General features: G+C 38.4%; 1 protein-coding gene across 3 annotated transcripts in view; it reads right to left on the reverse strand.

Moving 5' to 3' along the window:
• Positions 1-2,180: 2,180 nt before the first annotated feature.
• Positions 2,181-13,132, reverse strand: part of fam171a1 (family with sequence similarity 171 member A1) — a 170,105-nt gene continuing 159,153 nt past the window's right edge. For all 3 annotated transcript variants that reach the window (XM_059972235.1, XM_059972237.1, XM_059972236.1), the window contains exons 6-8: positions 6,456-6,572; positions 5,929-6,052; positions 2,181-5,123 (exon numbers count right to left, since the gene is read on the reverse strand). In XM_059972235.1, the coding sequence (XP_059828218.1) occupies positions 3,557-5,123; positions 5,929-6,052; positions 6,456-6,572 (1,808 nt within the window). In that variant the 3' untranslated portion in view covers positions 2,181-3,556. The remainder of the gene's footprint in view (positions 5,124-5,928; positions 6,053-6,455; positions 6,573-13,132) is intronic.

The raw sequence follows: 13,132 nt of genomic DNA on the forward strand, positions 1-13,132 counted from the left end.
ATCATGAGAAGTAGAGGTCCCAGATCCTTGTGGGACAACACTAGTCACAACACTCCAATCTGAATGTACTCCCTCCACCACGACCCTCTGCTTTCTGCAGGCAAGCCAATTCTGAAACCACCTGGCCAAACTTCCCTGGATCCCATGCTTTCTGACTTTCTGAATAAGCCTACCGTGTGGAACTTTTGCAAGATGTGGGAAGTCACACTGTCTCCTTGATGACTACATCTGTGGGAAATGCACTCAGCTGCAGCTTCTCACAGACTGGGTTAACGAACTGGAACTGGAGTTGGATGTATTCAGGATCATTTGGGATTTTGAGAATATCATGGGTGAGACTCTTCACTGAGGAACAGGCTTCAAACAGATGGGTTGACTACCAGAAAAGCAAGGGGTCGAGAAAACAGTTTGCCTGTGGCTACTCACCTCACTAACAGGTATACCTCTTGGGCTACTGTTGAGGTTGATCCTTCAGGTTTCAGCAGCTGTCAAGTCTCTGTCACTGTGACCAGCTGTGAGGCTCAAAGGGAAAGGGTACAGTTAGATGGGATTATAGTGATAAGAGATTCAATAATTAGAGGGACAGATAGGGGGGTTTAGTGGCCACAGGGAGACACCAGTATAATGTGATGCCTTCCCAGTGCCAGGAACAAGTATATTTCTGAAAGGCTGCAGAAAATTCTAGAGTGGGAGGGTGAACAGCTGGAAGTCATGGTACAAACAACATGAGTACAAGGAGTTAGGCAAAAAGTTAAAAAGCAGAACCTTGACGGTAGTGATCCTCAAAATACTCTGGTGCCACTGAGGTCAGAAATAGAAAGCTTGGCCAGATGAATACGTTGTGGAGGAACTGCTGCAGAAGGCAAGGGATTCAGGTTCTTAGATCATTGGGATCTCTTCTGCAGTAGAAGCGACCGGCACAAGAGGATGGGTTGTATTTAAACTCCAGGGGGACCAGTATCTTCACAGAGAAATTTGCTGGTGCACGAGAGGCTTTGCTACACCTAAAGATCTGATGCGGTGGGGGGGGGGGGGGGGGAAAGAGGGAATGTGTGGGACTCTGGACAGAAGCAATTAATGGGATAAAGCAATAACTAGCTAGAGCAGTTTAGTCTTCAGAATAGCCAGGGCCTCAGTAAAAGCAGGGAAAGGAACACCCAGTTAAACTGCATTTACAGTATTTCAATACACAAGGTTAACAGTTAGGGTGAGATTAAATAACTGAGAGAATGGCAGGAGTGGCAGGCAATGTTCCAACATACAGATGCTACAGATATGTGGGAGGTGCAGTTGAGCCAGGAGGGGTGTTGCCTTTTTGATAAGGAAGGACAACAGTTCTGAGAAATGACCTTGGAGGGTTGTCCAGTCAGGCCATAATGAATAGAACTTAGAAACAAGAAGGGCAGGGTGATCCCAGTGGGGCTGTCCATTAGCATCAAACATCTCCACAGTCCAAGAACTGTGCTGGATGCTCCACGACTTTTTGTAGGATTTTCCTTTCACAGGGCACAAGTGTTTCCACACCAGGCAGTGATGGAACTGGTCAGAATGCTCTCCACGGCACATCTCTAAAGCTCCAGAGTTTTAGATGATATGATGAATCTTCAAACTTCTAAGACAGTAGAAGCACTGCCCCCACTTAGAGAGTAATGAGTATGTGCAAGCTGCTAGAAGAAGTGGTGGAAGCCTTGGTAGTAGAGACTGAGGGTTTCAGAGGCACTGTTGCAAAAGCCTAGGTGAGTAGCAAGTGGGTTATGCACACTGCAGCCAAGTTGCACCAGTGTTGGAAAGACAAAATGTTGTTAAAAGTGATGATGGGTGACAATCATGTGAACTCATTAGCCCACGATGGTGTTGAACAAATTCAGGGTTGTTGAAGCTGCACTGAATCAGACAAGTGGAAAGTATTACATTGTAGGTGATTGTAGAGGTGTTGGGAGTGTCAGAAGCCAATTATGCAACAACCATAATCACACCAGTCTCTGTGCAGTTTCCACTTCCACGAGAGCTGACAGTGTTATACAAAAGCATTTTCTTGATTAACTACAGGTGAATACCACATGCCAACTTAAAACAAAGACCTGGTGTTTGTTACCTGCACCTCGACTTCCAGCCATTAACATGTAATCCATAATTAACCCATAATACTTTAAACAGCTTCAGTAAAACAACACAGCATCTTCATTCCAGGCGCAGATTTATTATAATCTACACTAGTGGTCATCGAGTAAGCAAATATTTAACACTTCTTCATATTTAACCATTTTAATCCATGACAAAAACAAAACTGAAAGCCAGAGAAAAATTGATTTTCTATTTATATAATTTAAAATACAGGATTATAAAAAGTGACAAGAAACATTCCAAAATTAAAATAAAACAAGGAAATATACCTTTTACCCAAGATTTATTTGAGCAATAGCCATGAGAAACAAGCAAACAATCCAAAAGATTGTACCGCAAAGGAATCCTGGCACTGTAAGATGTTACAGAGAGATAAAATGTTGCGTATACACACTGATCACTCACTCTTGACCACTCAATAATCTCAATTGGAAATACATTGGAAATGCTAGCAATTAAAACATTCAACTGCAGCCAAACACACAATATTTACAAAACATCCAGTCCTGGTACTTTCTTCATGTCTCATTATACGTCCTCTAGTCTAGTCTGTAGTTCAACAGCAAACCAGTAATACAATACACATTACTACCTACAGTATACTGTTGTATTTTAAGCATGACAAAAAAGCACAAATGATTGGTAATTGCATGCAAATCATTAAAGAACTGTCAAAAAACTGACAATTATGAAAAGCAGAATTTCAAGAGTCCAGAGATAAGAACTATTGAAATAGGGTTTGATTACTGGAAATCATGAAGGCACTTGGAGAATACCGGACCAGATTTTTTTTTTGACGAGGACAGTTTGGTTTTATTCAAAGGCTTATGCCATCACTGAGTGTTGTCATTCACAGCATACAAGGAGCTAAATGTTCTATCAATATTAAACATAATTCTAATAGAATAAAAGATCTTAAAAGAAAATAGTTTACATCAAATATTAGACAAGTGATTTAAGCAACATAAATTTTAAAAGCAGCAATGCATAGCCTTTCTCTCAAATATTCCATATCTGTGGACACAGCATCTATGTATATCTTTTAATACACTATCACCGTAAAATTCTGACAAATAAGTAGAAATCCTTCAACTGCCATCATTAACAGGGATATTTGAGTAAAATATCTGGGGATGGAATTGAATATTTTGCACAATAGGCCATTTATGGTAAAAATAAATCTGAAGACATTTGTCTTGCTATAATCATCTGGCAGTCTTATAGGTCTTCATTCAAGCAATATTTGCTTTGGAAACTCTCTCTCCACACTATCAGAAAGATCAGAACATCATTCACAGTTCTTTTTCAAATATATTCATGTGTTTAGCTATTTTTAAAGATCTGAAGTTCTCAAAACTGAACAAGCATTTTCATAAAAGAATATTTGGCAACTTTATTTTTTAAACTCCAGCAAAAGTAAACCCATAAGCTATCATTTCAAATTAAATGCGATTAAAGGTCTTTCCTCCCGTTTCTGCCAAGGGCTCTTTTTATCCTCATCTTGGTCTGTGCTGTCATTATCATCGTTCTCATTGATTTGATCATTGTCATTAATACGATCATTTTCAATATTTATCATCTGATCATCAGTATGTTTTGGAGTAGACGGAAGACATGCTTCAATTTCTTCAATTCTCTGGATGTTTTCATTCTGTAGACATTTTGTTGTGCTGCTCTGTCCTTCTTCAGCAGATCCTTCCAGTGGCTTCATTGAAGCATCCTCTGGACTGCAAACGGCTGTACCACTTTCACTGCCACTCTGCTCCATGTCATCCACGTACACCAGTCTCGTGTATGTCACGCTGCCAGAAAGATTCCGTTCCCGTGCCTCTTTCCCCTTTCGAATGGGCTTTGATTCATTCATATCCACACCGGAATCCAAGCTGGCATCGTTGCTCCCATTCTTCCCAGCTTTCTGCAAGTCAATATACGAATGTCTGACCTGGGCATTGGCACGGCCATCTAGGGATACAAACCAAGCTCTAGGGTGAGGGAGTGGCTTTCCTCCAGCAAGTTCCAACAGTGCTTTTTCAGTAAAGAGTTGCACTTCACCATTCATTTGAGCCATTGCAGCTTCTGTGAGTGTCGCTGGGATAGATACAGATTCGGACATGGCACTTGACTGTGGGCTCCAGTCTTCCCCCTCTGCTTCCTGAAGCTGCTGCTGTGATAGAGCTTGTGCTGCCACTTGCTGCTGCTGAGAATGTGGGTGTAACTGTTGGTGAGAAAGTGAAAGATCTGCCTGAAGCCTCTCCAACTCTACCTGTTGTTCTGTTGGGGCAGTCAGGGGCTGTCCTGTGGATCCATATTCCATGGGCAATTTCATATAATGGGCAGGTATGACTAATGTAGGGAGCACTTTTCTATAAACATTGTCATTCACCTCATCTGCTGAACTGCAGCAAAGCAATTGACCTGGCTGGGGGAAAGCAGTTGGTCTTTCAAGGTGGTCAACGGACCGAGACATCATGTAATCAGTTGCTTTTCTGTCAGTGTTTTGTGCTTTGTCGGGAACATAAGACAGTTGGTAATCCGGGGCTCGGATGCTACTTTTACTGTCAGTGGTGAACAGGCTCATTGAAGCTTGAACTTCTTTATCCCTTTTATCCAACAGTGGCTGGGAAACAACAGAGTTGTAGCTCTTCCGATATTCTTCTCTGACAGGAGATTCAAGATCTTCAGAAATATCAATTGATCTAGCCATTTTGAGGCGATAACTTCTAGGAGATCTACAATAGTTGTCCTTTAATGCATCTCTCAAAGTTGGATCTCGATGTGAAATTAATTCTTCTCTTGAACTGAATTCTCGTGAAGTACTATACAAGGGTTTAAGCATTGGTGTATGAACATCAGCCTCTCCATTGGATACAAGTTCCATGTGAACGGCACTAATTAAATTGAGGGGAGACATAGAAGTTGCCTGGTCCTTCTTTGAAATGTCCAATGCAGAGGACAGCTGAATTTTCCTGTGGTGTAGACGAGGCTTTAGGCATTTTCTCCTGCAAGATAAATGGGTAGGATGAGAAGAGGAGAAAGAAAATTTCAGTTTGTTTTGGAAAGGTCTAAACATAATTAAAAAGATCAAATGGACACTTAAAAAAAAGCAAATCAAGCAAAAAGAAAAAGCTACATGACAATTTAAAAATCAATTGACTTGCGTACAGAAAAATAAGCTTAGGATATACCTTGCAAGCACAAATCTTATAGCAGGAAAGAGGAAGTTTGGAATTATTTATTGACCAAATTTATCGCAAAAATCAATTGTTGGAACAGGTATTGTATAAAAATTCTATAAATTTGGAAAGAATTTTCTGAAGGAAAATCTCCAAGACTGTAAAGTGTTCCCAACAGCTTCTTATTAAATTGTTCACATCAATTTTTGTTTACCACAATGAATAAACACGTACTTTTTAAATATACAAAATGGTATATTACCCTTTTTCCTTCGCACTGTATTTTAATCTCCCAATCCAAACAATTTCGCAGCTAACAGATGTTTCCCTGAGAGCATGGCTGAAATTGGGCACTCATTGAATGAAGAATCACAGTATGGAGCAATTTCCTACCACACTGTGGTACAACATATTGAACAAAATGCATTAATATAATTGAAAATTACTGCAGTGGAACAAATAGCCTTTCAAGCACCTTATGGTTTTAATAAATATTTTAAGGATTGCACAAGAAATAGCACATCTCAAGTTATGATTAAAATATTAAAAAATTCAGTTTCATACTTTGGAAGTGGACTATGCTGTATTTTAAAGTGCTCAGCTTCACTTTGTTTTTCCTTTTTGGATTTACCTGCAATAATAGATGAGTAAGCAAAGCAAAACAAGCAAAATGATGGTCATCCCTCCGAGAATGGCCAACAGGAAGACAGTATGGTAGACAGTGATGTCGCGGGCTCCAAAACCACCCAGATTACCTAAAACAAATACATTGTATTATATAAAAATAGTTTCTTCTTTCTGGTAGAGGGCCAATGTATAGAATTTTATTAAAAACAAAATAATTAAGAGAGAGTTAGTTGCAATGCATTTGTGCCTGGAAATTGGGCCCATTGCACTTTGATTTAACTCTTAAGTTGTGCAAAATTATGTGTTCTGTGCTAAGTGCCTGCTGTTTTTCAATGTTAGGACATACACAGCAGGCAGTTAGCACACCAAAAAAGGTGAAATCCTGATTCTAGGTCTACTTCTCCTAAGACTGAACGGTAATACATAAATTTATTATCCATGTCACTGTTTTAGTATACAGTACCACTTTCAACTCCCAAGCACCTGTAACAATCCTCAAATGTGATCATAATGATAATAATATTTATTTACCAGGGCTTTGAGGAGACATGGCTGCAATCCAGTAACCCAACTGTGGAGCGAAATACGTCCAAGTTAAAGAATCCCCTTCCTTTTGTACAATGCCCAATCCACTATGCAGCCAAGCACCTGAAAAAGACAAAATAAATTTTGATTTAAATCATTGTTGGATGTTTGAAGCAGTTTTACCTCAAAGTTAAATGAAAAATGGATGTTTTTGTGCAGAAAGACACCCAATTTTCTTCTCTAATTTAAATCAGAAAATGTAATAAAATTTGATAATAGCTTACAATAATCTGTCTTGGCACATTTCTTCTGATCTATGTGTATCGATTAATCATTTATATCATTGTATTTCTTTGTATTCACCTGATTTAAAGGCAGTGGGCTCAAAGCATCCCATTCTCCATTCTCCAACCTGGATGGTGACTCACTGAGGAGGACACACCTGTTGAACCCAACTGATCGCTTTGACATTTGGTAAAACTACACCGTGGCTTTGGCAACCAAGCTCCTGGGCTATTTAGCAGTTCTTACAGTGTCTTGAAAAAGCATTCATCCCCCATTACTATTTTCACATTTTACTGTCTTATTTTTAAAATTTTAAATATATTGAAGTTGGATTCTTTGAGCTAATCTTCAAAACATTGGACGTCATGTTAAATCAAAAAAAAATTCCAAAACTTGTCAGCAACTTACTAAAAATTAACAAACAAAACCGTGAAGCTGAAAAGGGATTCATCCCCTTTGTAATTACTACGCTAACTTTCCTCAGGTGCAATACTGGATATTAGCTTACCAACTCACCTGATTTATAGATGTACAATACTGGAGGATCACCTGAATAAATACACCCTTTCTCTGCAAGGTCCAACAGTATGGTAGATTTTCAACAGCCCACACCAAAATGAACACCAAAGAACATTCAAGGCAAGTCAAGGGAATGATAATGGAGAACTACAAATGTGGGGAAGGGTACAAGACCATTTCAAAGGCAGTGAACATACCTTGGAACTTGGTGTAATCCATCGTGAAAAAGTGAAAAAAATATGAAACCACAGCCACACTGCCTAGGTCAGGCTACCCCTCCAAACTTGGTCACCAAAGAAGAATGGCGTTTGTGAGAGAGGTTACTGTAATGCCAACAGGCACTCTGAGTGAGCTGTAGAAGTCAGTGGCTGCAACCGGAGATAAAGTTCATGGCTCCACAATCTCTAAAGCCTTGCACAAAAGGGGAAGAGTGGCAAGGAAGAAGCCCTGGCAAAAAAAAAACATATCCTTGCCATAAAGACTTTGCAAATTGCCACTTAGAAGATACTGTGACGACGTGGAACAAGATCTAGTGATTGGATGAGACTGAAGTGGAGCTCTTGACCTCAACGCTAAGCGGTACACATGGCATAAATCTTAGACTGCTCATCAGCCAAGTAATATCATCCCTATTGTAAAGTATGGTGCAGGTAGCATCATACTATGGGGATATTTTCTGCAGCAGGGATTGGAAATCTGGTCAGGATTGATGGGAAGATGAAGGCTGCTAAATGTAGAGCAAACCTGCCTCTGTTAGAAAGCTTGAACTGAGGAGGAATTTCATCTTTCAGCAGGACAATGACACAAAGCACACTGCCAGAGCAATCATGGACTGGCTTCAAATGAAGAACACTGATGTTGTCCATTTAGAGTCCTAACCTTAATCCGATGGAACACCTCTGGCAAGACCTCTAGACTGCTGTTCACCACCGCTCCCAACTAACCTGGCACAGCTTCAGCAACTCTGCAAGGAGGAAATGGGTAAATATTGCTCCATGACATAATGCAAAGCTAATAGAGACTTATCCAATAGCTATGAGAGATGGTTCAACTACGTACTGAGTAAAGAGGGATGAATACTTCTCCGTTTTTGAATTTTTAGTTTTTCATGCTTTACAATTTTCTGTATTTTTTGGGCTCTACTGTGGGGAAAAAAAGGAAATTGAGATTCACAAATAAAAATTCTCAGTTAAATTGACCAAAATCCCTAGTTGTAATACTCATTTATGTGAACAAAGGGTTGGGAGCTGAATACTATTACAAGGTACTGTAAATATCTATCTTTCATTGAAGCAAATAATTAAAACAGAAATATTAAAAAATGAAAATGACGTTTAGTCATCTAAAAATAATTCAACATAATTAAAAAAATTAACTAAATCAAAATCATTAAAACTTTTCACTCACTTGCATGATAACCCACAGTTCTACAATCAACTTTGAAATGGGATCTAAGAGTGGCTTCATCAGTAGAATTCTGGGAATCCCAGCCAAACTGGATTCTGTTAGTAGACTCATCAAATATCCTATATCCATCAGAGAGGCTGGGATAATGTTTGCTGATGCATGCACAAAATTCCCACTGTTGAAATAGCTGAACAGTGGCACTTTTGTTTGGAACTGCCAGCATTAACTCGAGAAACCCAGCCCAATAAGTGATGAATTCAAAAAAAGGACAAATCATCGTTTTTTTTTAAAAAAGAGGTGAAGTGAGATTTAAATTGCTTTGTGTTGACAACCAAATATGTGCATCAATTATTCATGTATAATTCACTGAAACATCTACACAGCGTAAATATGCAGGGTAAAATATGCATGGTATAAAGCATTAGATGTGAAAAGTTGTGAGACCCATGGCAATGCCAGATTCTTGTCATTAATTTGGTCCACCACCCAATGTTAGGTACAATCATTTCTTCATCATTCAAAATCACTCTGCTTATACCCCTCATGATTTTAAATGGACACAACAGACCTCTCACACTTTTCCCCACGGGGAAACATTCCAGCTTCTTCAGTTCTGAAATTTTAGTTAGTTTAAGTAATTTCTTGTACCTTCTTCAGAGCCTCTGCATTTTGCCAAAGTTGAAGTGCCCAGAACAAGTACAGTAGACCATCTGTAGCCCAACCAGTGTTATTCTAAGGTTCAGCGTGCCTTCTTTACTCTTGTTCTCTACCCTTCTACTTGCAATGGCCAGGATACCAAATGCTGTTTTAAAAACTATTTTTTCAACTGTCCTGCAAATTGCAAAGAACCATGTTCATGCACCTCTAGATCTCAGCATTCCTTTATCCTTTTACGAACGATGCCCTCTAATCTCTTCCTCCTCATTCTTCCTATAAAAATGCAACATGCTCCATTTCACCTGCTTGTCCTTGAACTCAATTACAATCATTCTCATAATTCATTTAACAAGTCTACAGGTTTTGGGTCATCCATAAAATTAGAAACTGACCCAAAACTACCAGCGCTTTAATATACATTTAGAAAAGGAGTGGCCAGAGTGCTGAGCCCAGGGTAATTCTACCTTACACTTCTCTTCAGTCTGAAAGACAGACTTTCACTATTATTTCATTCCCTGTTCAGTCGACGTACCCACTGATATAAAATCTTCCAACAGACTCACTCAATCAATACAATGAAACCAAGTTCAGGCACTAAAGCAAAGTAACTATTAGCAGCTTTAGTACATTTATAAAAGAAGAAAATCCGTTTCCAATATTTGTCTTTTATATTGTAATACAATACATTAAGATGAGACAAATGAAACAGTTTAGATGTGAATATTTGTAATTAAAGTGGGACACCTAAAGATTTAATGACCTATTTGCTTTTCAGTCACGTTTGTTGCTATGTTGCTTTTACTAAAGAATAATGAATAATTTTATTACTAGTTATAACGAACATCTTTACATCAGCAGAGTTAGAGATCTTCATCATCTTTTTGATAGGAGAAATAATTAACCACCTATCAATTACCTTGTATCTACATCCCAGGGCTATTAATCTGTGTGCCAAGGGAAATCCATCCTTCCTACCTGCCACTTCTACTCATCACAATAAATTGCTCGGCGTCTTCCTTTGTTCAAAACCAGCCCAGCCTTGTTGATTTCTCCTCATAACGTGAACTTGAATTTATGGCAATATTGTCATAAATCTCTTCTTCACCTTCTTTACTGTTAATACTTCCTGTTGTGAGGTGATCAGATTTATACACGACACTCACTTAACAATCACTTAACTATAATCTGATATTGCTCTACAAGATCTACCTACTCTCAGAATCCATGTTTCAGTCAATAATAACTAGTGTCCCATATGTATTCTTAAACAACTTATCTATTTGTACTGCTGTCTTCAGAGATCCATAGACACATTGTGTTGCCCTTAAGGCATTTATTTAATTTTATTACATTCCACTGTAAATAATTTGTTTGCAACTATTTCTAGTTAAAGCTAAAGATAAAGTTCATTGTCTGTGATGTATCGTGGCATATGATGTCACCCCTGGTTTCGCTGCATCTTGTGGGTAAGTTCCGGTTCGGAGAAGGTGGAAAGGTGGGGCTGTGTGTGCAGCATGATTGTGAAGAGCTCCGTGTCTACCCACAAAGAAACATTAGAGAAGCAACGCCGTAAGTTCATGTAACAGTATTTGAAGTAAAAATTTTAATGCGGATTCTGTTAAAAGGAAGCAGCGGTTGGAGCGGCGTGCTTGGCGGATTTTCAATTTCAAACGCGGGGTCAGCTCGAGCCCAGCGGCGGTTTGATGCGACCCCCTCCCTCCCGAGTGGTTGAAGGCACTCGCTAAAAGAGCGCGCGTGGTCTCAAGAATGAAACAGATACTGTATATATCTTGTATTATTTTATCAACAGTTTCCACCTGTGTTAATGTGGAAGAGTGAACAGTAAACGGTTAATCTTACTGCAACTCTGTCTTCATTGGCTCCGGGTTAACTTGGTGTTTAGTCAGAGTTTCAACACACTGCACAAGAACACTACACACATAAACCAAAATCCCTTTGTTTTCCTAACCTGATCATTACCTCACAAATTACCATAAGACCATTAGAACATATCCCTTGCCTTAATGCCCTTCTTAATGCAGTTGTCTCCTTTCTGCCATCTAACCAACCACTAGCATCTCATAGCTGTCCAAAGATTTCCTTCTCACTATCAACTGCTCTGTCAATTTTGCCATTACCAACCATCTTAATCCTGGCTTCTCCAGACAAACTCAGGCTGTCAATATCTGTACTGCAAGACAGAAGGAGCCCTACCTTCCTGACACCAACATTCAACTTCAACCATTTATTGGAAACCATTAATTAGCATGTGAATCTAAATGCTATTACATTTCCTTTGATTTGTATCGGCTGATGTCATGTTATGAAAATTTCAAAATAATAAATGTTCCTAGTTTCATTACACTACTCACTCTTTGTTTCTTAGTCATGTGAAGGAGCCTTCATTATTCAGACAGAAGAAACTAAATTTCAAACTCTGGCTTACAAACCAAGGGACTTCTTAAGAAACTCCATGACAATGGGAAACAGTAATGATGCACTCTAAACAGAAGTAAACTCTATTATAATAAAAATTAGTTAATATTTAAATTTACAGACAAATTCCATTTAGTTGCATAAACTATGTTGTAAATCACTAAGGACATCAAATAAAATCTGCTGAAACTTTTGCTGCATAGAGACCAAGAGGGAATGTGTGAACATTGTAGAATAAACCAAAAAAAAAAGAGCTCCTTGCAAAATGTCCCATTTAAAAAGACATCACTTTTTAATGTCCCTCAACTAAGATCAATGACAGGTTGACAGGCATATACAACAATTAGAATGAGCTGAATCGTGACTATGAATTCTTGTACAAACAGATCAGTATCAATAGATGTTAAAAATAAAAGAGTACACTTTTAAAAGTTCCATTAATTGTATGTAACCTAAATATTTAAACCATTAGATCTTCCAACTGCATCCTGGAAAAGGAATAAAATTCAACTGTTTTTGTGGCATTGTCAGATTTAGCTACAAATATTCCTGATTGGTGGGCATTCTGATTTATTTATTATACATTGTTTCAGAATATGCAGAAACAATCAAATAAAAATAATGTAGTAACTTGAAGAAGATAAGGTGAATGAGAGCTATGAATGATTTCACCTTGCACTGGCAAGTCCTTTTGTTTCTATGAAGGATTATATAATCAAATTTCTCCTGATCAAACTCAAGGCACATGCCTACAACTTGGTAAGCCAGTTTATGTCTGTCACCTGCACTGAGACACAGGGAAACAGACAGTAAGATCAAGTCCAGCTGTACTTCAGTTTGACCTACAATTCAAAAATCAATTAAAAGAAAACTGCAAACACCAGAAATCTTAAGTACAAACAAAATACTGTAAACACTTCATTGGGAAGCATTTGTGGAAAGAGAAAGAGTTCATATTTCAGGTTAAAGATCCTCATTATCCATTCTGATGAAGAGCCCTCAACCTGAAACACCAATTCTGTTTACAGCATTTTCTGTTTTTGTTTGACTGCTAGATTTATTTACTCTCTCCAATATACTCCGCATTGGATAGCTGGCCACAGGTTTTTGGAAATTTGACGCTTTACATACAGAGTGTTTTGTGAAAGCTACAATCACTTAAGCATGTTCCTACTCAGAATAAAAAGACTTGTTTAATCTTTTCCAGAAACCCCCAGAAAATGTTTCAACGGACTTGCAATTGCTGTTCAACATCTGTGACTTTGGTTTTGGGATACAATTTCTGGACCATTCATTAAAGTTTTCTTCTACCAATCAACTATTTTCTAAAACATGTTAGTAAACTGACAAATACAATAGGATTTAGATTTCCCAGAAAA

The sequence above is a fragment of the Hypanus sabinus genome, chromosome 6 (assembly GCF_030144855.1).
Source record: "Hypanus sabinus isolate sHypSab1 chromosome 6, sHypSab1.hap1, whole genome shotgun sequence".
NCBI classification, from domain to species: Eukaryota; Metazoa; Chordata; class Chondrichthyes; order Myliobatiformes; family Dasyatidae; genus Hypanus; species Hypanus sabinus.